Source organism: Dromiciops gliroides, chromosome 1 (genome assembly GCF_019393635.1).
Source record: "Dromiciops gliroides isolate mDroGli1 chromosome 1, mDroGli1.pri, whole genome shotgun sequence".
Classification (NCBI taxonomy): domain Eukaryota; kingdom Metazoa; phylum Chordata; class Mammalia; order Microbiotheria; family Microbiotheriidae; genus Dromiciops; species Dromiciops gliroides.
Window position 1 is genome coordinate 59,426,617 of NC_057861.1, and position 27,317 is coordinate 59,453,933.

Consider the following 27,317-nt stretch of genomic DNA (forward strand, 5'->3'; position numbering starts at 1 on the left):
AGAAAGGACCAGAAAAACTGGCTGTAATGAAGTAACAGGGGCTTGAAAACAAGTCAAATGGCTGGAATAAATAGGATATGAGCAAGTTCAGCTTGGATTATCTGACACTGTACTTTTATTAAAGAACAAAAGGGGATCTCATCAACTGGGAAAAATCACTGTTTTGAATTGTTTTATTATGAATAAATCAATAATAGATAGGAACAGTAGAGTGTAGTGAAGAGGACAATGGAGTCAGGAGCACCAGGTTCTGGTCCCTGCTCTGTTATCTGTTAACCATATAACCACAGGCAAACCAGAACTAGAAGAGCTCTGAGTTTCCTCCCAGCCAAAAAGCTATGAGCCTATGATTTCTACTGAGATGAGGTTTCTTTCCTTATAAAATGGGAATAATAATTACCAGATATAATTTGCCTAACTTACTAACGGCTTGAATTTTAAATAACTGCTTTGTAGTTTACAAAGTATTTTAATCCTAAAAGCGCCATAAAGTAGATTGCATAAATATCATCACCCTCATGTTACAGATGATGAAACAGGTTCAGAGATAGGAAGTGACTTGTCTATGGTCACACAGTGTCAGAGGCAGGACCAGAATCCATTTCACAAGATCAGGGGTTTAGAGCTGGATGAGACCTTGGAGGCCATCTTGTCAATCCCCCCCCTTTTTCCTTTCTTTTTTTTTTTTATCGAGGCAATTGGGATTAAGTGACTTGCCCAGGGTCACACAGCTAGTAAATGTTAAGTGTCTGAGGCCAGATTTGAACTCAGGTACTCCTGACTCCAGGGCCGGTGCTTTATCCACTGCACCACCTAGCTGCCCCAATCCCCTTTTTAGGAGACGAAGAAACTAAGGCCCAGTGAGGTCCAATGGCTCGCCTGTAGGCAGTGGCTCAGGTGGCATCTGAATCATGGTCCCTCTGACGCTATAAATCCAGCCCTTTTAGTCTTGTACCATTCCAAGTCCAATATTCTTTCCTAATTCTCCTAAAAGTTTCTTTGCAGATTTAAAATGACTATATCCCTTTCAAATTTCTTCAAGGTTCTCTTTGTCAATCATCACCATACTCTTGACAGCACATGGAAAAAAATACCCATAACGCTCCATGGCTACATTATTCAAACAGCCAATTACTGTACAGCCAATTCTTTAGAAAGAGACTTTTCCTCCTAAGTATAAAATACCCTGTGGTTTTAAGGCCTGTACATTCAAAGATAAAGGATAATTACAATTAAAAAAAAATTCATACCATTGCACCTCTGTAGTATGCAGTTGTGATTGTTCGAAACCGTTCCTGACCAGCTGTGTCCCTAAAACAAAAAGATTTGAGTTTTTAAAAATGTACAATTATATTCACGCATATTCATTCAACAAACATCTATTAATGATCTGTCATGTACAGAGAACCATGTTAGTACTGGGAGCAAAAGAAATTTTAGCTAATAGCCCTTGCCCTCTAACAGAGGAATATGACACACAGCTAACTATAACACAAAACAATACAGAGAAGAGGGTGCTAATAAAGGCTAGCTAAGGTCCAAGACGGAAGCTAACATTATCCAGGGAAGGCTGGAAAATATTTTCATAGAGAATGCATTTGAACTGAGCCTTAAAAGACAGGTTGGATTTCAACAGGAAGGGTGGGGAGATGGTGCTTTTAATAAAAAAAAAAGGTGCAAGGCAGGAAAGTGAGGGGTGTGTAAAGGGGCAACAAATTGTCCAGTTTGGCTATGGCAAAGAGTGTGCTGAAGGAACTAGTATGAGGCAATACTGGAAGAGATAAAGCCCTGAATGTCAAGATAAGGAATTTAATCTTTATTTGGCAAAAGGAGAGCTACCAAAGGATTCTGAGGAGAGAAATGACATGACCAGGTCTATGCAGAAGGAAAATTAATCAGGCAAGAATGTGAAGGGCAGATTAGAGGAGAGAGGGAAAAGCTGGTGAAGGGACTGGGCTTGGGATATGAGAACTTTGCTGTCTCACAAGAACAATATATGAGTATTACTTAGTAGTGCAAACTTGAGATTGTCTAGTTAAAAAGACTCAACCATGTGTATCTAGCACAATGCAAATTTTTTTTTTTTAAATCCATTAATTTGAGTCAAACCAACCTGGGCAGTCTAAAACTAAACTTGATCTGTTTGCAGCATCTGTTCAGATGTTAAAATCTGAGTACCATTCCATCATAAATGTCCGTTATTGGCAGCAAAACAAAGTGTAGACATCATAGGTATATGTAAGTATGCCAAGAATTCATCTACAATATTCTTGGGTCCAAGGTTTAGAGTGCTGGCCAATTTGGCCCATTATATTATATTATGGGAATTCACTCCCAATGTCTTGAAAATGAAAACATGTATTGTATTCTAAACAAGACATGTCTGTGCCTAAACTCTGCTTTGGGATTTGGGGAAAACACGCAAAGTAATGTTTTCACTAGTGATATCCCTTTCCTTCGATCTTCAACAAGAGAATAAAGTGGAATATGAAAAAGTCAATCTATTACACACTGATATGATCCAAACACAATGTGAACTAGTGTTACTTCTCCACCCTGGTGAGAGGCAGATATAGGCTTTCCCACAAATTAAATGCAAGTAGACCGGCATGCCAGACCAAGCCCACATGGAAGGAAGGGTATATCTGGCCAGCTCTTGACAATATTGGAATGTTATATGATTACAAAAGTTCAGCTTAAAGAAAACCCAAATGGAGTGCTCAGAACGTCCCAACAACACAAAGCCTATGCCTGAGAGCCAAAAGGAAAATAGCTCCTTTGAGCTGGGTGTGAAACACAAAACTCTTTTGAAGGAAACCTGTTTGTTCAAGTGACTAGCCAGAGTTGTGTAAACAATTAGACATGGTCAGGATATTTAAGGGAGGGGGAGGAGGAAGAGGAGAAGCTTCAGAGTGGGTGCTTCTTCAAATCGATTCACTGTGGAAATCAAAGGTACTAGTAAAATGCCTCAATAAGAATAAGAGAATAGAAAAAACCCACTTCCAGTACAAAGACTCTTACCATATCTGTAGTTTAATTCTTTTGCCATCTAGCTCTATGGTTCTGATTTTGAAGTCAATGCCTGAAAGAAAGAAAAGCAACATTACTAGTTGATTTCAGAAGTTCACTATGGCTTTTGGAATGTGCTTTCATTACAGGGTCCAAGTCCCCTTTTCAGTTCACTGAAATCAACTGCACAGCCCTAACCGTACATTCCAAACTGTACATTCACACACAAGTCCCTATGGGGCTATCTGAAACGGAGCTGGAAGGATGAGAACTGACTCCAAGAGGACAGAGAGCCAAGCTTAAATGAGAAGAGTCTTAAGGATAACCAAAAGCAAGTATATATGGGAACACAATGACAAACAAAACCACAGCAGACGATTAGAGCAAAGCAACAGAAGAGAGGATCACATTAGATTGCTCAAAGCAAACTGCCCTCATACAGCTTGCCTTCCACTATAGTCTAGCTTTTGAATGCTAGATGCTGATTCCAATTAAACTCTTCCCTTTTCTGTGACAAGCATTTAAAGGGACATGTGATCAGAAGTGATGAATTTGTACCGCCCTTAAGGCAACACTTTGTTTCCTACTTTTCTTTGGTTTTGTTAATACCATAAGCTTAATTAAGAAGTATAATTTATGAGGCTTAAGAATCTGGCCAAATTATAAGGTAAAGAGACAAGATGGTGTAGTGGATAGAGCTGACTGTGGAGTCAGAAAGACTTGGGTGTGAGTCCCACCAAGGTTGGCCTGTCCCAGAGCAGCAGTGTGCCCCTGGGCAAGTCATTTAACTTCTTGGTGGCTGTGGCAACTCTCTAAGGCTATAAAATGCAGCATGCAGAGTGCTGAAATACATTGGTAGAAAGCCTTTGCTCTTAGGGAATTCCCCAAAACTCAAGAAATCACAGGTTCAAGTCTCTACTCTCTCCTCTTCCTTGAAATTACAAAGTAACAAACCTTCCTGCCAATACAGAGATTAAGGATGATAAACTAAACTTCATTGAGCTAGGAGTACTAACCAGATTAGTCTCTGTGGGGTCTAGGTTAGGCTTTGCCAATACTCTGAGTAACCTGAGCCTAAAGTTAGTCTCTGGGCTAGTTTTCCATCAATGAAACGAAGGGCTGGAACAAAATTATCTCAAGGCCTACTGCTGCTTGAAAATAATAGGCTTCCTAAATGAAAATCCCAGGGTGGATCTCAGTAGCATTGGTAAGGAGCTGGAAAACTTCTAAGCTGAAATCTTCAGGGAGTAAGTAGACTTGTGGTCTAGCTTAAGCACCAGCTGTGCTACAACCATACACTACTTTCTGATTTGCAGAGAAGTGAAGAAGCTTTAACTTCCACTTCTCCGAGGGTTTGAAAGAAACCAGGATGAATTAGTAAGAAGGAAACCTATGTTCAACGGGGGACAGTCACTAAATCGGCTATTTTGATTCCCTTCGGTAAGGCCTCAGGCCTCTAAGCACGGCAAGTTTCAGAAATTCCAAGAGGGCGGGGATCATTCTGTCATGCAAGCAATGCTTTGGGCTGGAAGGGACCTCAAAGGTCATATAATACAACTAACTCCATCACCTCTTTTGGTATCCATATCCTTTAACACCCAGCTGGCTAGTAGTAGGTGCTTGATATTCACTGAATTCAATGGAACACAGATGAAGAAACCCAGAGAATTAAAGTGACTTCTCCAAGGTCACATAGGTAGTTAAACAATAGAACCAACCCAGTTGTAAAGTCCAGATCACGTGACTCAAAAAGTCAATCTTTCCAGTGCACTACTCTGCCTCTCCCTCCATTCAGCAAATTTTTGAATGGGATCAGCTCTGTCCAAGTTACTCTAAAAGCTAGAAGAGCACTGCCAGCAGCTCAATAAGTACCCGCTATTGAATATCTTTCATATTCACAACTTTATTCAACAAGTCTTATTTAAAGTCAATGCAAGAGCTTTCTAAACCGAAAGTCCCTCTGTGGAGTAACAGCTGTACTTTCTGAGCACGAAGATAGGGAAGTCTGGCTGAAGCTGATTAAGGTGCAGTGGGGCGCCTTTATCTGAGAGTCATCTACTTTTGATGACACAAGGAGAGTACTATCACTTCATCTTTGCTTTGGGACTGCTTTAACCTTATATTAATGAGAGGGCTGGAAACAGGAACTAAGGTTACTAACACTCAACAAAATGTCATAAAACCATAAAGGACTATACAAATGTGAGCTATTATCAGAGACCTGAGAGAATGAACATTTAGTCTGAGCCCCTCATTTTACACATGGGAAAACTGAGGCCCAGAGAGGGGGAAGTAACTTGCTCAAGGTCAGAGTTGGTTACTGGAGAGCCAGAATTAGAATCCAGGTCTTCTGGCATTCTTTCCATTACTGTACATTACTGCTACTTCTAGTGATCTCTCTTGGGAAATGAGGAAGTCAGAAGGGAAAAGTTGGGAAGTGAGAGGGGAAAAGACACTTCAATGGTATTTGATGACCATCTTCTGGGCTTCCAGGTTTCCCCTTCCAGGGCCAAAATACTTAACAGAAACAGAACTGTGATGGGGCCTCGAGTGCTCACATCTGGAGTTCAGTCTGAGACTAGCTACTGACAGAAAGAGCTCTGGACTGAGAATTCGTGCCTTGTAGGTGCTTAAGAAACCTCTAATGAGCGGAATAGAATCAGCAGCCTTCTGTCACTAGTTTCAGCTCTATGACTACCTATGTCTTTGTGACCTTGGGTAAATTATTCCTCCTCTCTGATCCATAAAATAGGGCCCGGTGGTACATTAGTGGGCTAAAGGATATCAGATGCCGCCTTTATCATCCTTGTCAGAGCCAGGGAACCTAAGGTGGAGAGGGCGCAGCACCCCTAGGGGGCACGGGAATGGTGAAGTGTGCCCCTCGCTTCGTGGAGATACTGGAAGGAGAGCCCCAAGGAAAGCAACATAAAGCCCAATGTACGACCCTCCTGTCCCCTCGGCTTGACTGGCCACACTGTCAGCCTTTGAACCTGAGAGAGAGGGACCCGATAGTCCGGCCTCTCCCAGGCACTTGACCCTCCCTGATCCTGTCCCAGCCTTCCCAGGCCCTACCCTTCCACAGCCACGATCCCCCCAACCATGGAAGACGGGTGGGGGGCTGTTCTTCCACCAACATCCTGATTCCGTTGTCCCCTCCATCCCCTGCCGATACTCCCTGTTCTCTCAGTCTCTCCTGAGGTTCCTTCTCGGTTCCCGCTGTGGTTCCCTCAGACACCCATGGCCCCCAATGGTTCCCTTCACAGCCCGCCCCCTACCCAGCCCCGGGCCCCTCTCCGTCACTCCGGACCCCTTGTTTCCCGGTCGTTCCCTCCCTGTCAGCCCTGTTGCCTCAGTTCCCCCCGGCTCTTGTTACCCCGTTTCCTCTCATCCCCCCTGTGGCTCTCCCTCAGTACCCCCTCGCCCCGGGCCCTGCCGGCCGTCCCCGGCCCCGTTCCCTCCCAACCGGCCGGGGCCCCGCCTCTCTGCCCCTTGTCCCGGCCCCGCTACCTATGGTGGAGATGAAGGTGGAGTTGAAGGCGTCCTCGGAGAATCGGAACAGGACACAGGTCTTCCCCACCCCCGAGTCCCCGATCAGCAGTAGCTTGAACAGGTAATCGTAGGTCTTCGCCATATTACACACTATACCTCCTCGACGGGAAGTGCCGGCGGCGCCTCGACACTGGCCGCCGCCCTTGTCAATCTGCGGCGCGCCCGCCCACGATTGGCCGAGATCCCACTGCGCGTCACGGCAGCCGCCGCCCACCCCTCGCCAGCCCCCAGACCCTTCGGCGGGCTCCGGGAAGAAGATGAGGAGACGAAGCAGGAAGCAACGCCAAGCGTGCCTCCCATTGGCTGGGGCCGCGTTCACTTCGACGGGACGGACTCGGGATTGGCCAGAGATAGAGACTCGAGGTTCAAATGGGAACAGGAGTGAGATGGAGGAGGCGGGGACAGAGGAGGGAGGGTGCCGCTAATTCCTCGAGCTGAGCCTAGAGACCCCGCCCTTGCCCTCAGCTGGGCGGGGGAGACTCAGCTCGGCTCCCGCGCCCCGAGGCGAGGCTCCGCCCCTTCTATGGGGCGCGGGAGCAGAGTCACGTGAGAGGAAAGGGTGGGGGCCGGGCGAGGGGCGGGGCGCCGAGTGGGGAGCTCCGGACTTCCCCGGGCAGCCGTTAATCTCTCTCAACCGCCGTTAACTGAAGCTGCCGGCAGGAGGCGGTCGGCTTCTCCTCGGCCTCCGCCAGCGCTGAAAGACGGAGCGAGCAGGTCTTGGCGCTGGCTTGAGGCAGCCGGTCGCAGCCCGAACCTGCGGTCCCCGAGCCGGCCGCCCGACCCCGTAGACCGGGAATCCTCCGCGAGACCCCCGCCCCTTCGAGGGCGTCATTCATATGTCCGTCCGTTCATTCATTCATTCATTCATTCATTCATTCATTCATTCATTCATTCATTCATTCATTCATTCATTCATTCATTTATCGTCCTATCTTTTTTTGCCCATTTTGTTTTCCTTGATCCTTCCACTATGAAGTAGCAGCGTCTTTCTAACTTATCCTTATGAAAGGCACCGAGACGTTCTGTGACCTGCCCAGGGTCACACAGAAAATAGACAATATGTCTGAGGGGGCCACCTGAACTCAGGTCTTCAACAACTTCAAGCCTGGTCCTCTTAATGCAAGGCCAGGCCACATTTACTGATTTTATGTTCATTCCAGTGGAATGTAAGTGCTTTAAAGTCAGATCCATCCTTCCTTCCTTCCTTCCTTCCTTCCTTCCTTCCTTCCTTCCTTCCTTCCTTCCTTCCTTCCTTCCTTCCTTCCTTCCTTCCTTCCTTCCTTCCTTCCTTCCTTCCTTCCTTCCTTCCTTCCTTCCCTTCTCTCCCTGCTTCCTTCTTCCTTTCTCCCTCCCATTTTTCCTTCTTTCCTTTTCCCACCTTCCTTTCTTTTTTCCTCCTTGATACCCACCAGTCTAGCCCTCAATTTTTTCTGACCTTCTGACTAATGGTCTCACCTCCATCCTCAGAGCTTTAACTTCCAGGTTGGATTTTTTTTTAAGGGTCACTTGGGGGGCAGCTAGGTGGTGCAGTGGATAAAACACTGTCCTTCGATTCAGGAGGACCTGAGTTCATATTCAGCCTCAGACACTTGACACTGTATGAGATGATTATGGATTTGAGTCAGATTAAACTCTGAGGATGGGGTCTGGAAGGTACTCAGCCCCGCCCCAGTATAGTTAGTTTTAAAAGTTTATTGCTTGTCAAATTCTCACTGTCTCCTTTAAGTTTTATTGCCAATTAACAGTATTTTTGCTTCTGCTTAGTCTCCCCATTTGTCAACTACATCTTAGTTTTATCTGGAATCCATCATGTATCAGAACCCCAGTCCCTGTTGAGTGGGTCGGGGAGTTTGCCCACCAATTCAATACTCGGGACTCAAGAAGAAAGGGCAGGCGATCACGGAGCTCGGCACAGGATGCGGCAATTAAGTTGAGACCAGATGTTAAGTGACATGTTTCTTTTTCTCAGCGCAGAATCCCCTGGACCCTAGGGTCCCAACAATGGATTATTCTTTTATTCTTTATTCTGTTTCTTTGATTTCCCAACATAGCCGAAGATAAATTTTAAGCCTGTCATTCTTCTAAAATCAACTTGACTACAAAACAATGCTGAAACACCTGAGTGACTCTTCTTGTTATTCAAGTTGAATATCTTTAGAGACAGGGGCCTGGAGAGGGGAGTCAGTGGGAACTGTGAGATCTGAAACATCTGACTGTCACTCCCCTGTTCCCTCTTCCTTTGGTTGACCTTGTTCCCCCTCCCCTTTTCCCCCTTGTTCCTGGAACAGGTATGCATGTCTCCATACATTGATCACGAGCTAAACACGCACCCTGGGTGAGACAGGATTGGATGTTAGATTGTAAGCTCGCCCTAGTGTGTGTGGGGACTTCGCCCCTGACCAACATTCCTATAAAAGGTCAAGGCATGTATTAGCTATTTCGACTCAGTCATTGAGTTTGCCCATTCCTGCAGGAATGTAATAAATCTGTCTCTGCTTGACTTGGTGGTCTCCTCGAGTTATTTGGGTAAACTGAGGCAGTTTGCCCCAAACAACACTTATTAGCTTGAGTGACCCTGGGCAAGTCACTTAAACCTCATTGCCCCACCAAAAAAAAAAAAAGGGTCACTCTCCTCTTCAGCCAGCTTCAATGGATTCCGATTCCCTCCCAGATGACATATATACAAGTTGGCCTTGCAGGCAGGCCCTCTGCAATCTGACTTCCTTGTAACTGGCCACCCTTTTTCAAATCAAAGAAGTTTGGGATGTAGACATATAACTGAAATATGTATAGCATCCCATGAAAAGTGCAATAGAGAGGGGAAAAACAAATTCTTGTGTGAGGGAGACTGTTGCCTGCCCCCTCCCTCCCACTAGGGAAAGCTTCCTAGAAGTGGAATTTGATTCGAAGGTGAAAAGATAAATTGTGTTGTCTCCCTGTTCCCTACTTAATGGGACTTGTGATTTCAATGGTAACTGGGAGGGAGGAAATTCCTATTTGGAGTGGCCAGTCTCTGCCCTTAAGTCTTAGGGAAAGGGCACTGAGAGGTTAAGTGACTTGCCTATGGTAAAGCAGCCAGTTTGAACTTGAGGCTGTAAGTGAACAAAGGTCGTCCTGACTCAGGCTAGCTGTCTACACACTGCAACATTGTCTCTTTCCTTCCTCTCATACACTCTCCCACCATTACCCTGTTTTGTTTTTTTTTTAATCAGACTCTCACAACCTCTAGTTTCACTGACATAAGGAATTCCCAAATGAGGCAACACCCTCTACCAAGCATGTTGCCGCCTTCTCTGTAAGTTAAGTCTTAAGAGAGTTGCTTGAGAACTTGAATAACTTTGTCTAGGCCACATATCAGGCAGCACTTGAATCTGACCTTCCTAGCTCAAAGGCCAGCACTAGCCCATGTCCCCCCCCCCTTCCCTTTTATATCTTGTAATAAATTCAATAAGCATTTACTAGTGCCTACTGAGGCACTGAGATAAAACTCTAGGAATACAAAGTTCACTCCCTCAAGGAGTTTACAATCTAATGGGGAGACAACATGCCAACAAATATGTATAAATAAAATATATACAGGATGAATTGGAGATAATCTTGGAGGGAAGGCAGTACATTAACAGGTGACCAGGAAAGGCTTTTTGTACAAGGTGGGATTTTAGCTAGACCTTTAAGGAAGTTGGGAAAGCCAGAAGGTAGATTTGAGAAGGGAAAGGATTGGAGGCTTGGGGGAAAGCCAGTGAAAATGGATGGAGAGTGATCTCTTGGGATATGGAGGTTGTTTTTTTTTTGAGGAACAGCCAAGGAAGCCTTCACTAGCAAGGAGACCGGTGTCACTGGATCACCTCTTTGAGGGAGTCAAATAAAATAAGACTGGAAAGCTAGGAAGGAATCAGGTGATCAGGTGATGAAACCCAAACAGATGATCTTCTATTTAACCTGGAGATTGAATGAAGTAGAGGGGGGACATGTGACGTGATCAGACCTTCACTTTAGGAAGATCACTTTGATAGATGAGTGAATAGACTGGGGTGTGGAGGGACCTCATTGAGGCAGGACAATCAACCAGAAGGCTATTGCCTCTAACATGAAGTGATTGGGACTTGGATTAGGGGGTGGCAATATCAAAGGAGAGAAGGGGTGTGTGCAAGGTACTCTTCACAGTACTTATTAACAGATTGGAGGTGGGGGGTGAGAATGATATTCATATTCCAAGCCTGGGTGACTGGGAATGATTGGGAAGATAGATGGTGGTGCCCTTGATAGGAGTTTTGGGGGGAGACAGTTTGGGAGAAAGATCATGAATTATATTTTAGACTTGTTGAGTTTAAGGCATCCAGTTCTAGTTGTCCAGTAGGCAGCTGGAGATTTAATGAAAGCCAGGAGAGAAGTTAGGACTGGATAAATCTGAGCATCATCTGCATAAGAGATGATCACAACCCATGGGAGCCAATCACTAAGCAAAATAGTACAGAGTTAGAAGAACCTTGGGGGATGACTTAGGTTTAGTAGGTGTGACATGGACGAAGATCCAGAAAAAGAGATTGAAAAGGAGCAGACAGGAGAAGGACCAGGAGACTAGTGTCATGAAAACAAAGTATCCAGGAGAAAAGGATGATCAATAGCGTCAAAGGCTGCAGAGAGGTCAAGAAGGATGAGGATTGAGAAAAGACCATTCAATTTGACAACTAAGAGAGATGTTGCAGTCAAATGATATGGGAAGCCGGATTACAGAATTATGAAAGTGAGAGGAAAAAAATAGAGGCATTGGTTTTAGATGGCCTTCTCAAGGACTTTAGCCTCAAAAGGGAGGAGATGGGATGAAAGCTACAAGGATGGACAAGGATGCGTTGGTTTGTCTGTTTTTTGAGGATAACTGAGACATGGATGTGTTTGTAGGCATCAGGGAAGTAGCCAATGAATAGGGAAAGATAGATTAGTGAGTGAGGATGATAGAGGCAATCTGCTGGAGAAGGTGAGATGGAATGGACTCACCTGTGCAGGTAGAGGCATTTGCCTTGGCAAGGGCCACCTCTTTATATGAGACAAGAGTAGAGTAGATGGTGGCAGAAGGCATTTGAGTGATGTGAGATGAGGAGGAGAGAGTAGTTTTTTTTTTTTTTTCTTCAGTGGATATGTGGCAAATTCTCAGCTGAGAGGATTGGGGCAGGAAGCCATGAGAGGTTTGAGGAGGGATGAAAAGGTTTGCAAAAGCCACTACAGGGGCAGCTAGGTGGCGCAGTGGTAAAGCACCGGCGCTGGACTCAGGAGTACCTGAGTTCAAATCCAGCCTCAGACACTTGACACTTACTAGCTGTGTGACCCTGGGCAAGTCACTTAACTCCCATTGCCCCCCCAAAAAAACCAAAAACCAAAAACAAAACAAAAAGCCACTATAGTAAGCGACCCTATTAACGAGGTGTAGAAGGCACTAAATGAAAGTTGATTGATTGATAGGAATTCAATGGGCCAAGGAGAAAGTGAGATCATTCCATACTGGGGACAGAGAGAGCAAGGGCATGGAAGTGAGAGAGGGCAGGGCTTTTTAAGTGTTGGGAAGAGGACTGGGAAGAGGCTAGAATAGGTATGCATTTAACAATTAATGCTGCCTTACTTTGTTCAAGGCACTGTGCGAAATGGAGGTGAGGGGAAAATGCTTGTAAAGAAACTGCCCAGAATCCCAGAAACTCAGAGTTTGGAATGGAATTCAGGGATTGCCTAGGCCAGGGCTTCTTAACTTTTCCCACTCTGACCTCTTTGCACCTGAGAAATTGTTACGTGACCCCAGATATAAAGGTATATAAAATAGGTATACAAATCAAACATTTACTACCAAATTTTTTGTGACCACCACATTGTTACGTGACCGTTATAGGGTTGTGACCCACAGTTTAAGAAGCTTTGGTTTACATACTCTTTTGGTTTTGATGCTGTTGTTTTTTTCTATTCTGAGGTTTTTCATCATTGCTCTTTTTCTCTTATAACATGACTAATGCAGAAATAGGATTAATGTTATTATGTGTATATATATATATATAACCTATATCAGATTACCTGCTGTCTAGGGGAGGGGGGAGGGAGGGGAGGGAGGGAGAAAAATCTGAAATTGTAAAGCTTGTATAAACAAAAGTTGAGAACTATCTTTACATGTAATGGGAAAAAATAAAATACTTTATTAATTAAAAAAAAGGAAGAAGCTTTGGTTTAGGGCAGCTAGGTGGTGCAGTGGATAAAGCACTGGCCTTGGATTCAGGAGGACCTGAGTTCAAATTCAGCCTCAGATACATGACACTAGCTGTGTGACCCTGGGCAAGTCACTTAACCCTCATTGCCCTACCAAAAAAAAAAAAAAAAGAAGAAGAAGCTTTGGTTTAGGCCAGCATGGACAGGGTTGGGGTTTTTTGTTTTTGTTTATTTGTTTGTTTTTGCATGTACAACATTGCTAACAAGGGGTAATCCAACTCTTAACATTAAGACTGCAGCCACCGGTGTACCTACCCACCACATTGCCCAAAGCATCCCAATCTAGTTTTGCATAGTTCTCATTGCTAGGAAGTTCTCCTGGTCGGGAAGATCAAGCCCTTCTTGAACTTGAATCTTGTATTTTTTTTTTTTATCTGCCTGCTGGACTTCTAGAAGTCAGGAAAAACCCCTTAACATGTCTATAAACTTTCCCCTTCAACTTACCCGATTCTGTTGAAGTTTGTAATATGAAGTTGTCCTGGACTATTTTTCTCTCCTTCCCCCCACCCCTTCCTTTAGCTTTCTCCAGGCTAAACACCCCATTTTCTTCAACCAGGCTTCTTATGGCATGAATTCAGTCTTTTCATCATGTTACTTTTCTGGAAGGTTTCCAGCTTACCAATGTCCTTTCTAAAATGTGACACCAGAACTGAATGTGGTCTGTCTAGAGCAGAATGCAGCAGGTGTTTAATAATTGTGGATATATATTTTTATTGACATATTGTTTTTACATCACCTACATTTCCCAATATGTCCCTCCATTTTCCTCCCTCCCAGAGAACCATCCCTTAAAATAAAGAATAAAAGATAAAATAAAAAAATGCTAGTCAGCAAAACACATCAATCAAGTGTGACATATGGAATGTTCAACACCCATGTCTCCTATATCCACAAAGAACAGTATTCTTTTTTCTTTTAAGTACTGGTATCTTTAGTTTTCCCACCACCTACACTTCTTAATATTTCACTTTCCACTCCTTTTTCCAGAAAGCCATTTCTTGTAACAATAACAAAGACATTCTGCATTCATTGCTGGGAGAGGGAAGGGGGGACCTCTGTAAAGAAGGGAGGTACATTTTCATATCTCTGCATTGGTGCTGTTTGGCCACTCAGTTTCTTTTAAATGCAGTCCAAGATCACATTAATTTACTGCCATACCACAGTGTTGACTCACGGTGAGCTAGCAGCCCATGAAAAAATATCTAGAGGTCTCTCAGATGAACTGTTGCCTAGCCATGCCTTGTACTTGTTTGTGAAATTGATTTTTTAAAATTGTTAATGGAATATTTTCCACGTAGCCCTATTAAATGTCATCTTACTCGATTTGGCCAGTTTTATAATCCATCAAGATCTTTTTGCCTTGACTGTTGTCATTTGTGTTAGGTATACCTTTCACAGAGCAGGCACATTTTTGTTGAATTGAAATGGAAAGCATTCCCCAGACCACATTACACTCCAGTAAACATTTAGTGGCTCTGCCTGTTTTCATTTTTAAGCCGGTTACATGAAAGATCACAACTGTGTAAGAATTGGAGTCTGACACATCCAATTGAAAGGGTTCTCTCCCTCCTCTGAACCTGTTCTCCCTACCCTTATTTTTATACTTATTACATATTATCTTGTATTACTATTTGTTTCCAGGTTTTTCTTCCCTACCAGAATATAAACTCCATTAGAGACTATGTCTTCTTTGTAGCTTTCTTAGTAACCTACACTTGGTAGGTGTTCCAAAAAAAGTTTGCAGAAGAATATGCATTACTTATATCAATATAAATAATTATATCAATGTGTGCCATTGTGATGTTTTGGTAGTGTATGGAGTAAGAAGACTCTGAATGATGAAGATGAGAGGCAATCTGTTAGTTTACAGGATCTAAATATAAAAAAAGCCATTCTTGGTGTACTTTATTATTAACAGTTTTCAGTGGTTACCTAGTTGAAATGGCTTTTAGATGAGAGAAAGTGGTTATAAATGTTTCCATTTATGAGTATCCATTAATGATTAATGATTTTAAGAATTCCGCTTCTGCCACCCCCCCACACCACCACATTCAAAAACTCAAAATAGTTTATGTAAAAATTTATTTGACCAAAAGCTAGAAAAAGGTGATACTATTACATATGATACATTTGGTAAAGATCTAAATGAAGTACTGGTTTCATTCAGCTTCACATTTCCTAGTGTGTTTTTCGGTAGTGTGATGCTTAATAAATAGGAATCAGGACTGGGATTATACACTAGAAGCAGGGTAATTTTTAATCACAACTGTAAACTTGAGTCTTCATATCTGTTCCACACTGTGGTGGATTAAGGAATGTTTTAGCACTGAGCTGTACACAAGGAAACCGTTAAGCAACAACAAATAGGTACTGTCTGTTTAATTCTCTGAATCCAGTTGAATCAGGAGGTTTTTGGTCTTTATTAAGTTGGTCCCAAAAATAGGGATTAAAATCCCTTTGGAATACCATTTGCCATACCATGGCAATCTAAAACGAACTCAAGACAATTCAAATGTTCTTTCTCCTTTAGTGACAGTGAGGAGCCTTTAGTCTTGTATTTCTAGACAGCAGATTCATGGACACAGAAAGTGGCATGAAAAAGGGCTGGAACCAGTGATGGGAAGCACTACTGTGCTCCGACCATCAGGGAGACAGGCTGCTATCATAGTTTCCACTGATTTGCTGGCTGACTCTGTTACTGATGTTCAACCATACAGAATCAGGGAACAGAACAAACATTGTTCCTTATTTGCAATGAGACTTGCAGTTGCTTTGCAGAAGTCAATTCCTAAATGAGAGAAGTTGGGAAAGTACTAGACTGGTCCAAATATAGGCTTATCTCACCTAAAATACTAAAATGAGATCTCTTTTCAAGGAAAAAAAAAGTCTAGGTATACAGTGAAAGTAACATCAATTATAGGCCACATTGGGGTTTTTATACTGGTCATCTATATTTGGACTAATACAAAAACAGAACCTCAAGTATTCATCCAGAAAAAAAAAATCTAGATGTGGTCGATTATCTTTTAAAAGTATTTTCTCAGTGACTGCTCAGAGGATGTTTGCCCTGCAGTATGGAGTGGGAGGAAGGGCACAATAATTAGGCCATTCTTTGTGGTTTATGACTTCCTAAAACAACCTTTTCACTGTGCATGGAAAGTCCCCACCCATTTTATGAGATGGTCCCTGCCCTTCTGTAGAAAGGCGAAGGGTGACATGGAATGCTTGTGTTCTGAAATCAACCCAGGCATGATCCAGTAGCTCAGTTGGGTTCCCTGCTATTGCCTAGAGTGTAACAGAATGCCCTCAATCTTGGAGATTTTGGCCTAAGTTAAATACCCTGCCTGCCTAAGGAAAAAAAAAAATGCAATTTAAGGATAAAAAAAAAAAAGCCAACTAGAAGCTTTAGTGTGCTGTTTGAAAGGAGGAACTAGATTTAACTGGTGCCCAAAGCCTCTCTGATAACAGATATTGGTCAGGTATTCATAATTTGATTGACATTTCCAGTAAAGAAAAGATGCAATAATAGAAGAAACTTCTTACAAGGGAAGGGGACAACATGAAGTTCTTGAGTTTCTGGCAAACAAAATTCTTCTTTTTTGATTCATATACAGTTAAGTTCGTTTAATGTCTGATCCAGTGTCTGATGTAAGCCCACGTTCTCTTCTTTGGCCTGGGCAAGTTTTTCTAGTCAGGATTAAGAGTGGGGGGAAAAAAAAGTGAAAACACATTAAAAAAAAATTCAAACCCATCCAAGCTTATCAAAAGACCTACTTAAGAAATCATAGCTGCTGTTAACTAGCCTAACAGAAAACTCACAGTCAACTGTATCACCTTCACTGTCAGGCTGAACTTTCATCATGTAACTTTTACTATTTGAGCGATTTCAAACTTGTGTATGGTCCTCCTGGGCACAGTGTTAAACACATTTTTGCAGGCACCTGCAATATTTGTTACTTCTTCTTTTGGTTGAAAAGCACAGTCCTATAATTTATCTTTTTTTCTCCTTTAAGAGTGTTGAAAATGGCCCTAGAGATTCCGATTCTAATTTTTCTTCACTGAACAGATATGCAAATTATATTTTTATTTCTGTGTGTGCTCCTACTGCATCTCTCTATAATCTTCAATGCCGCAAGGATGCATGATTTCATCATTGCAGACATGTCCTCCAACACAACAGTCCCTTCATACTTCAGTATATAGTCTTTGTGAGTTGTTATGGCAAAATTAAAAAAAAAAATCACTTGCTGGCTAGCCATCTGGTGGTAAATGAGCCTTTCCGTGCTTACTGACGCTGGTCATCAGGTGACAGACAGAGTCTCTTACCAGTCCTAAAGCCTTTCCAGCTTGGGAGGACTGGGGTTTCCAGAGTACAATTATTTCTATACCTTAGAAGGTTATTTATTAGAAGGGTTAGCTACTGAACAAACTAAATACAACCCCCTCCTCCCCCCAGCAAGGCAGTACAATGACTTCACTTTTAATTATACCTTAGTCATTTTACTAAACTCCTAATTTGGTGACACAAATAAGAAAGATAGAAAATTCACAGGATTTCCATTTAGTGCTGTGTGAGAATGAGGAGGAAGAGATAAAACAGTGGTTTGAAAGAGAGGACAGAGAAAGAACATGGGCAAGGGAAACTTTGTGATGCCGAAGAATATAGGGACATTGCAGAAAAAAGAAAAAGTCACATCTGACTTAGAAGTTGGGGGAGGAGGGTTTTTTTAATACAATGATTTAGACTTTCAAAAGGCTTTTTGACAAAGCTCTAAACCAAAAGCTATTTAAAAAGTTGAGTCATCACGGATTTGGAGAGCATTGCAGAGGCAGCATAGAGTACTGGAAAAGATTATTGGATTTGAAGTCAATGGAACCAGCTTTTTATCTTGGCTCTGCTCCTTATGATTTGTATGATGCTGGGCATTTCACTTTCCTTACATTTCTCCTATGTAAAAAGAGGGAGCAGAACTCGATGATCTCGAAGGTCCCTTCTAGTTTGAAATATACAACACTACAATGGTGTGTGGGCCCATGGCTTGATATTGCTTTGACAGCTGACTTTGGCAACTGTCTGGAACAGACTGCCTTATTTCCCTGCTTGTATCCTTTCCTCATCTCAGATGCTGCCTCCTCCAAGAAACCTTTCCTGACTTCCCATCTCTAAGTGACCTCTTGATTTCTCTTCAAGTCTCACATCACATTTGCTAACTCCCTGCCTCTTTACTTAATTACTAACTCTTGCACATTGTAGGTGTTTAATAAAGGTTTGCCCAATTGAATTATGCTTTGTATTACAGTAAATTTTGGATAGGTCTTATACACAACTGTAAGCTTCTTGAGGGCAGGTACTGGGCTGTTTTTTATCTCTGTATCCCTAATGCCAAACATAGAACCTTCCATATAGCAAATGTTGGTTGAATTAAGTTGAATATTCTATCTCCTTAAATAACTAACTCTTACCATCTTGTGAGGATGATTGAGGTACTAACACATCTCTTTCATTAGATTAGATTAGAAAGTATTATTTCTGTTTGTGGGAACAAGTTCTGAAATTTGCCATAGGGTTGCAACTGTAGTAGCTTCCCTAAAATATAATTCTTATGAAGGAAGTACTGCCGGATGTTGAATTCTACAAAGTGATTGGCCAGGTGTGGCAGCACAGTTATATTAAAAGGGTAGTTTACAGATATCTGGAAAGATGGAGGACAAATATGTGAGAAAGGCTGGGCTGGTTCTACTTGACTTCATAGAAGATAAAACAGCAACCAAACCCATCCCATTCTTTGGCTCGTCCAAGTAGATATATGTGATGGGAATGGGTAGAAAGAGTTAGAGTAAAAGAAAATGCTAACAAGGAAAAGGCAACTGGAGCAAAGTGGTGTGGGTGGGTTCACTGTAACTTCCATTGCTATAGCACTTTAAGGCTTACAAAACACTTTCCTAAAAACCACCCTGTGAAGCAAGTATATTTATCTTCCTTTTACAGAGGGGGAAACTGGTATTCAGAGTGGGAAAATAGCTTCTGCTACTCAAGCTGGATGGAACCTTGAAGTCTAAGACCTGACAGATGAGGACATTAGCCTGGGGTCACACAGCCAGAATTCAAACTCAGTCCTTCTGACTCCCAAGTCAGGCTCAGAAGATTATCAAAAGAACTAGGGGAGGCCTCTTCAATATTGTAGAGAGAGATTGTAGACAAAAGCCTGGGTTTGAGTCCCATCCCTGTTATGTTACTAGTTGTGTGATGTTAAGTCACATCTCTAAACCTCAGTTTCTCCTTGTGCAAGCTGAGGCTAATTCTCCCTGTGGTCCCTATCTCTTGCAGGTGCTTCGAGTAAAGAACCTTGTAAACCACAAATTACTACAGAAATGGGAACCATCCTTGTTTTATCTAACGACTTCTCTGAATTTAAGGGGCTTAGAAAGCCATGTGACAATCTGATTCCTTAGGAGTCAATAGGAGAAAACCACATTACTTTTCCTGCTTGAGGACCACTGTCATTCCCTAGAAGAATTTCATCCCTTAATTCCCAGCATACTTTTTATTGGCCCCTCCCCATCTTTTCCCTCTAGAGATCAGGGAATGAACAGGTGAATCTCGCTGGAGTCTTAATTTAGGAAGTTCTGCCGTCCTTCAAGACTAAGAGCAGGATTAATACCCCATTACCAATTACGATTTGTGAAGTGCCTTTTCCTAAAAGTTCAACATGAATAAAAGATGAAGAAAAACAAATGAAATGAAACTGAAATGTAGAATTTAGAATATAATCCCTCCACCAGGGAACAGGCTGCCTCCAGGCTTAGAGTCATGCAATGTGAGAGCTGGAAGCAGCCCTAGCCCAAACCTTTCATATAACTGATATGAGAACTGAGACCATCAGAGGAAGTGACATGCTTAGCACAACGGGGATTCAACCCAGGCCCTTAGATTCCCAAAAGGAAGGCTTACTGTACTTTACAAAAGCAATTTTATGCCCAGGGTGTGTGTGTGTGTGTGTGTGTGTGTGTGTGTGTGTGTGTGTGTGTGTGTGTGTGGCCATAAAACATCAATTACCCCTTCACTTGGGGGTGGGAGGTAGAGACCCTAAAATACTGGCCATTGCTAAGAAGAAAATGGTGAGGTTGGGACAGGAAGGGGTACACCAGAGCCAGTGGCAGAGGAAGTACAGGCCACCTGCTAGTTTCCTATTTGAGCTAATTTGCTCTGCTAACTAGGCACTAAATTCAGATTTTGGGTCTTTTTTTTTTTTTTTTAGCTATCCAGGACTACAAATGCTGTCCACTAGATTTTAGGAACCCAAGATAAAAATACAGTTGCCCTGTCTTAGTTACAGCTCTTCAAAACACCATGTGCCCAAGGCCAGAAACTTTTCTGCTTTTGTGGTGTCTGCTGTCTTCCCACTCAGTACATCTGAAGTTATCTAGAGACCTGGGAAAATTATAGCAGATTTTTATTTATTTAAAAAGAAGAGGAAGTACAGAGCAGTGGATAGAGAAGGCCGACCTTGAAGCCAGGAAGACTTTGGCTCAAGCTTCAGCTCTGCCACATCCAGGCTCAGTGACCCTGAACCTGCCTCTTGAGCTCATTGCATTCTAGGGACTCAGTTGCAGGGATGGTAACCACTTGCAATGGCTGAGGGTATTATCTCATGTGGGAGCTCCCTGTACCAGTGAAATTACAGGTCCATTCCCTAATCCTATCCCTAAAAAAAGCTTCCTATAATCTGCTTGTCCTTAAGCAAGTCCTTTCACCACTGGAGCTCAGTTTCCTTATCTGTATACCATGGGGATGATGTCTCCTGAAATCCTGATGTCACAGGGATGGTAATAAGGAAAGCACCATTTCCACTATTAAAGCACTATAGGAATATGCCCTACCATTATAATTACCATCTAACAGTATTGGCCATAACATAACAATAGAACCCCAGTAAAAGTCTGTGCTTGGGGGCTTATGCAAACATGGGCTTAATGAGTATTTTGTCCACAAATCAGGAAAGTGCTCTATAAACTTGAAATTGGTATCTAAATGGGAGCTATTGGGCTTTATTAAATCAACTCTCAGATAAATGCATCTGAAAAGAGTCCTTTTCTCTAGGAGGTAAAATTTCCATGTGTGTGAGCCATGGAGAAAGAGAGCCTGGGGATGGTGCAAAAGTAGCAAGTGGGAAAATGGAAAAGAAAGAAGAAAGCTTAGAGATGTAGACCACTTGTCTTTATTTCAATAGGTCACTTAGAGACATGGTCACTGGAGGATGACGTGAGTGAGTAGAGTGAAGCTGGCAAAGGCCAGAAGCCCCCTAAGAGCCTTGGTCACAGTGAAGAGGCCAAATCCAGGCTAAGTAGGACAGGAGGCAGGGTGGTAGAGACAGAGAGGAAACGCCCTCTAGAGAGAGGTCATGTCGTTGAGTGCGTGGTCCAGCTCCTCACTGATCGCTTTGTATTTCAGTTTCTGGGCGTACAGCTCGTCTGCCGAGCACAAGGAGCGGTGGAGAACGAACAGAGGGAAGGAATGCAAGGGAGAGAATGCAGGGGTTGGAAGGAAGCAATAACAGATTTGCAATGGGAGAAAAAAAAGTGAGGAAAATGTGTAAATGAGAGAAAGTGAAAGAAAAAACCAAAAGTTCACAAAATAATGTCTAAACTACTTAAAGATAGATGGAGGATTTGGTCATTGGAACATTAATACACATGCCTCAAACATTTAGGTCTCTGAAGGGGACAAACGCCACCTGACCAATCATTTTTTACTTCTAATGGCACAATATCATCCAGTTATATTTAAATTATTCTTATATAATATTTACTATAATATAATTTAATATAGTTACATATTTAACAGGTCATCCCCCTTGTCCAACCACACATACATCATCTATCCTCTTATTAGGGGTTTTTTTTTTTTGTACTTATTAGGTTTTAAACTCCCTAAAGATAGGGACTATGTCTTATTCCTTCAGCTGACCTTTTTCTTTCCACCCTCAGATACCAGAGAGTATCATCGTATAATTCTCTAATGCACTTATCATATAATATTACATATTATAGTTATTGGTGTTGGTATCATCTCTCTACTTCTGAGGTGTCAAACTGGAGTATGGCCAGAACCAGATTAAAATGTAATTGGAAAATGCTGAACAAATTAAATAAAAATATGATGCAACATAATGTTAATTTGTGGTTTTCTAAAAAAATTGTGGTTTTCTAAGTCAATATCCATTTCTGTTGTTTGCCAGTACTGCTCTACTAGACTGGGAGTTCCTTGAGAGCCGGGTTGATGTCTTATTTATGTTTGCCAGGACCTAACAGAAGACTTTACATTTTGCTGATTGACTGCAACCCGGTATCTTTTCCCATGCCCTGAATAAAGCAGTCTCTGATAAATATATATAAAAGACCAGTGAATGCTACAGTTGGAAGGGACCTTGAAGATCACCTAGTCCAGTACCTTCATTTTTTAGATGGGGAAACTGAGGTCCCAAGTAATGCAACTGCAAGTTAATGGTAGAGCTACTCTGATTCTTTTATTCTCCATTTAAAGTAAGACCATCACTCTACCCCTTAAATGGAATGGGGGTAACAAGTACTATGAGCTTTAAATAGACATGTAAATTTATATATGTCTATACACACATACATATATTATTATAATATTATAAATAAATACAAAGCACCCCTGAATAATGTATTTATATGCTTAGCAGAGTACTTGGCACACAGTAGGTACTACAGAAATATTAGCTCTAATTATTATTACTGAAAAATCTAAATAAAATTTTCTAAGAAATCTGTTTTCAATTCTGTGATCTCTTTTAGACCTTAGAGCTCATCAAATCCAGGGGTTCTTGACCCAGGGTCCATGAATTTGTTTTAAAATATTTTGGGGGGAAGCTGGGTGGTGCAGTAGATAGAGCACAGGTCCTGGATTCAGGAGGACCTGAGTTCAAATCCGGCCTCAGACACTTGACACTTACTAGCTGTGTGACCTTGGGCAAGTCACTTAACACCCCCCCCCATTTGGTAACTGTATTTCAACATAATTGTGTTTATTTGTAATCTTATGTATTTTTATTTTATTAACTTAAAAGCATTCTATTTTAAAAGGACCCATAGGTTTCACTAGACTGCCTGCCAAAGGGGTCCATGACACAAACAAGGTTAAGAACCCCTAATCTTGTCCATCTCTCATTTGACAGGTGGGGAAACTGAGGATCACAGAAAAGAAATGCTTTGAATATTGTAGGCATTTGACAAATGCCTCTTGAATTAATGAGACTCAACCAGGGTCACACAGGCAGAGCTAGAATTCCTTCTAAGAAATGGTAAATAACCTATTGGTGACGCTTTAGTTTGACAGCAGCCTATTAAGAGTCTTATGAGGAAAATGCCATCCCTCTGAGGAGAAGGGAAGGGACATATTTATACAGGCATGTCATACCTTCCAGGTCATCAATGGTCTTTTCCAGTTTTGCAACAGTTCTTTCTGCAAACTCAGCCCGGGTCTCAGCCTAGGGAAAAGGAGGAAAACAAACCCATTGCAACAAAGGCCAGCACAGGGAGAATCATTAAGTCATCACCACGAGCCAACTTACCTCTTTAAGTTTGTCAGACAGAAGTTTGATTTCTTCTTCATATTTATCCTCTTTTTCAGAATACTGTAAAAACAACAACATCATCACCTTGATGTGATTTTATCCCATGCAGAGACTAGCTTCTGAACCAAGCTGATAGAGAGACCTAGAGCTAAAAGCAGGGACGTGCTGGAGGCAGCTCTAACTGGCTGGGATTGTTACGTTTTTCAACATGTTACATGTTACATTTCATAAATCACTATAATTTAGAGCTTGATTTCTGTTTTGTTGATTTTTTTTAGGTGTAAGAAGTCTGAATAATTAGATTCAACTTAAAAGTACATGCAGACATGTTTTCTCCAGAGAGCCCCATTGTTAAACATTGACCAGCACACCCCTATATTGCTCTATAAACATTGTTTGAGCTCAGCAGGAAGGCCATGGAAGGCTCAAGGAATGAATAAACTACAGACCTGGGGACTGCAGGCTAACAATAATACCAATAACTGGCATTTACATAGTGCTTTAAGATTTGAAAAGTACTATATATCCTTGGATGGAAGGGGAGATCTCAGAAAGTCCAACCCATACCTGAATGTGAATCTCTTCCCCATCCTATCTGAAAAAGAACCATCCAAGGCTCCCTGTGAGACAAGCCTACTACCTCCTGAGGCGGGCTGTTCCACATTGGGACAGCATTCATGGTCAGGAAGTTTTCTCCTTATCAGGTCTAAATTTGCCTCTTAACAATTTCCTCCCATGGCTTTCTTTGATCTAATCTCTCTTCCACATGACACTCCAAAGACTTGAAGAGCCCCGAGTCTTCTCTGGGCTAAACACCCCTGGTTCCTTCAACTAAGCCTCATGTGGTATGAACCCAAGGACCTTTCCCATTCCTGTGACCCCACTTTGGACCCTCTCCACCTTATCAATGTGTACCCACAGTACTGTCATCTGCTTTGTCCTAGGACTGACACCTGGTTTTTTTTTGTTTTGTTTGTTTGTTTTTAGCAAGGCAATTGGGGTTAAGTGACTTGCCCAGGGTCACACAGGTATTAAGTGTTAAGTGTCTGAGGCTGGATTTGAACTCAGGTACTCCTGACTCCAGGGCTGGTGCTCTATCCACTGCGCCACCTAGCTGCCCCCTGACACCTGTTTTAATGCGGCCCAAAGCCACTTTCACCTTCCTGTCTGTCATGTTGACTTGGCTCATAATGAATTTGGAGTCTACTAAATCCTCCAAATTCTTCATTTTTTTTTCAGATGAACTCTGCTTGGGAGGTTGACTTTTTGATTCCCAGTGAATACTTTATATTTTTTCCCTCATAAAATTAATCTTTTCAGATTTGGCCCAGTGTCCAGTGTGTTTGCTATTTCTCCCAGTTTTATGTCATCTGCAAATTTAATAAGCGTGTCACCTGTGTTTAAATGTCTTTCTCCCTAAACCCGTTCTTCTGATTTTATTACTTCTCCCTCTGGCTCCCATGTTTGTAACCTTGGCATCGTCTTTGACTCTTATCTCCCTCCTTCACTTCTATCCAATCAGTTACCAGTCTGCTGTTTCACCTTTGTAATAAGCTCTCAAATCTGTCTCCTCTCTGTCCCCACAGTTTCCACCCTGGCACAAGCTTTCATTGTCATCTGCATGGAGCACCGCATGACCCTTTTAACTAGCTTTCCTGTCTCTACTCTCCCAGTTCCCTGTTGTTGTCCAGTTGTGACCCCTTTTGGGCTTTTCTTGGGGTGGTTTACCATTTCCTTCTACAGTTCATTTGACAGATGAAGAAACTGAGGTAAACAAGGTTGTGTGGCTTGCCCAGGGTCACATAGCTAGTAAGTATCTGAGGTCAAATTTGAACTTAGGTCCTCCTGATTTCAGGTCTGGTACTCTAGTCACTGGGCCACCTAGCTGCCCAACTCTCCCAACCCCCAAACCCATCTAATCCATCCTTCTTCACATGCTTCCAGACTAATTTTTATGCATGAATCTGATCACCTCACTCCTTCACTCAAAAATCTCCAGTGGCTCCCTACTGTCTATGGAGTATAGTTCAAACACCTTTGAATTCAAAGCCCTTCATAATCCAGGGCCAATTTACCCTTTTAGGCTTCTAGAAAACTACTCCCCTCTATTTAAGCTGGGTTATTTTCCATCTCTTGAAAATACTCCCCATTTGCCCAGCTTCATGCCTTTGCTCACATTGTTCTTTAGGCCTGGAATGACTTTCTTCTTTCTTTGCCTTCTGAATTATGACCTGTATTTTAATGCCACCACCTACCTGAAGCTTCACCAATCTTCCCCCGTATCCCCCATTTGCTAAGACCTTCTCTCTTGGACATCATTGAAACATGATCTGTGTCTACTCTACGCATTATGTATTTAGTTCTGTTTCTTATCTACTTGCTAGGCTATAACTTCATGAGGCCAGGAACAAGGTTTCAGCTAAACTTTGTGCTTTGCACAGTGCTCTACACACTTAATAAAAGTCTAATTAACCAGAGAAGAAATATTTTTAGAAGGTAGAATTTCTCTATGAAATAGAGAAGAACATTGAGAGAAGCTCTCTCCAACTTGTCCCTATGAAACTACCCGAGAATTCTGATGGAAAAGGCTTCAGTTGAGAGGTGGGATTTGGTACAGTCCTGGCTTTGTGATTATCTAGCTGTATCCTTGAGAATCACCCATAAACTCTCTGGGCTACAGTTTCCCCATATGGTGAATGGGTATATTAATATATGCCTTGCTCACAGGATTGTCGTAAAGAAATGTGAAAGTGTTCTGCAGATTATAATGTGTTTTATACAAATGTATATACATGCATACACATATATACATATGCAAATAACACACACACACACACACACACACACACACACACACACACACACACACACGGCACAACCTTTTTTTTTTTTTTTTTTGGGCAGGGCAATTGGGGTTAAGTGACTTGCCCAGGGTCACACAGCTAATAAGTGTCAAGTGTCTGAGGCCGGCTTTGAACTCAGGTACTCCTGAATCCAGGGCCAGTGCTTTATCCACTGCGCCACCTAGCCGCCCCTACGGCACAACTTTTAATGATTTTTTTGGTATTGGGGTCATTGGTATTCGGGTCTTCCAAATCCTATTCCTGAGGTCCTTAGACTGCTTGACTCCCAGAATAATTACATCTACGGTAAAACAGAATTTCAAGGGACCCATAGGATTCTATATTCTTCTAAGACCCTTTGGTCTTAGAAAAGAGTGCTCTGTTAACTTCTCTCTTCATTTCAGTTTGCCCATTTGATGGCAATAGCAGATGGTTTAACAAACTCAGACCATGGGAGTTCCAGACTTTGAATGCCTTCTTTTGTAAGGGGTAGAGTGGAGGGGAAAAAATCCCATCAGACCTGGAACCAGAGGCATGCTCAGGGCAAGGTACAATTTCTAAGGTTTTGGACCATTTTGTTTGTTTGTTTGTTTGTTTTTTTTAGTGAGGCAATTGGGGTTAAGTGACTTGCCCAGGATCACACAGCTAGTAAGTGTTAAATGTCTGAGGCCGGATTTGAACTCAGGTACTCCTGACTCCAGGGCCGGTGCTCTATCCACTGCACCACCTAGCTGCCCCCTGCTTGGGACCATTTTTGATCCTAAACGTTGCCATGACCATCAAACAAGGGTGAGTTAACAACCCGCAGGAAAACCAGCCAACCCCTGACCTTCTCAGATGCAGCCTCCAAGGATTTCAGGTTGTTGGTGACGTTCTTCAGCTCCTCTTCCAGATCACCACATTTACTGCACAAAGAGAAGAGCAAATCAGGGGCTCGGAGAAGCACAAACAGATGAGATAATGTAAGCTCCTGTAGGGCAAGATCTCTCTTTTTTGGACTTTGTATCCCACTGCCTAGCTCAATGGCCGGCACATAGTAGGCACTTTATAAATGCTTATTGATTGACTGGTCTAT

The 27,317-nt window shown here is 42.4% G+C and overlaps 2 protein-coding genes across 5 annotated transcripts in view; both read right to left on the minus strand.

Annotated features, from left to right (window-relative positions):
* RAB8A (RAB8A, member RAS oncogene family) overlaps window positions 1-6,873 on the minus strand; it is a 32,190-nt gene extending 25,317 nt beyond the window's left edge. The window contains 4 exon segments of the mRNA XM_043997107.1: window positions 1,251-1,311; window positions 3,022-3,082; window positions 6,517-6,780; window positions 6,783-6,873. Coding sequence (XP_043853042.1) covers window positions 1,251-1,311; window positions 3,022-3,082; window positions 6,517-6,780; window positions 6,783-6,858 — 462 coding nt within the window. The 5' untranslated portion in view covers window positions 6,859-6,873.
* Window positions 6,874-14,866: 7,993 nt separating this feature from the next.
* The window catches only part of TPM4 (tropomyosin 4), a 44,625-nt gene continuing 32,174 nt past the window's right edge, over window positions 14,867-27,317 (minus strand). For 2 of the 4 annotated variants that reach the window (XM_043976032.1, XM_043976034.1), the window contains 4 exons: window positions 27,072-27,147; window positions 23,397-23,459; window positions 23,243-23,312; window positions 14,867-16,488 (listed from right to left, as the gene is read on the minus strand). In XM_043976032.1, coding sequence (XP_043831967.1) covers window positions 16,406-16,488; window positions 23,243-23,312; window positions 23,397-23,459; window positions 27,072-27,147 — 292 coding nt within the window. In that variant the 3' untranslated portion in view covers window positions 14,867-16,405. Of the gene's footprint in view, window positions 16,489-20,887; window positions 21,274-23,242; window positions 23,313-23,396; window positions 23,460-27,071; window positions 27,148-27,317 lie in introns of those variants that run through there. The other 2 variants (XM_043976033.1, XM_043976035.1) reach the window with 2 other exon arrangements.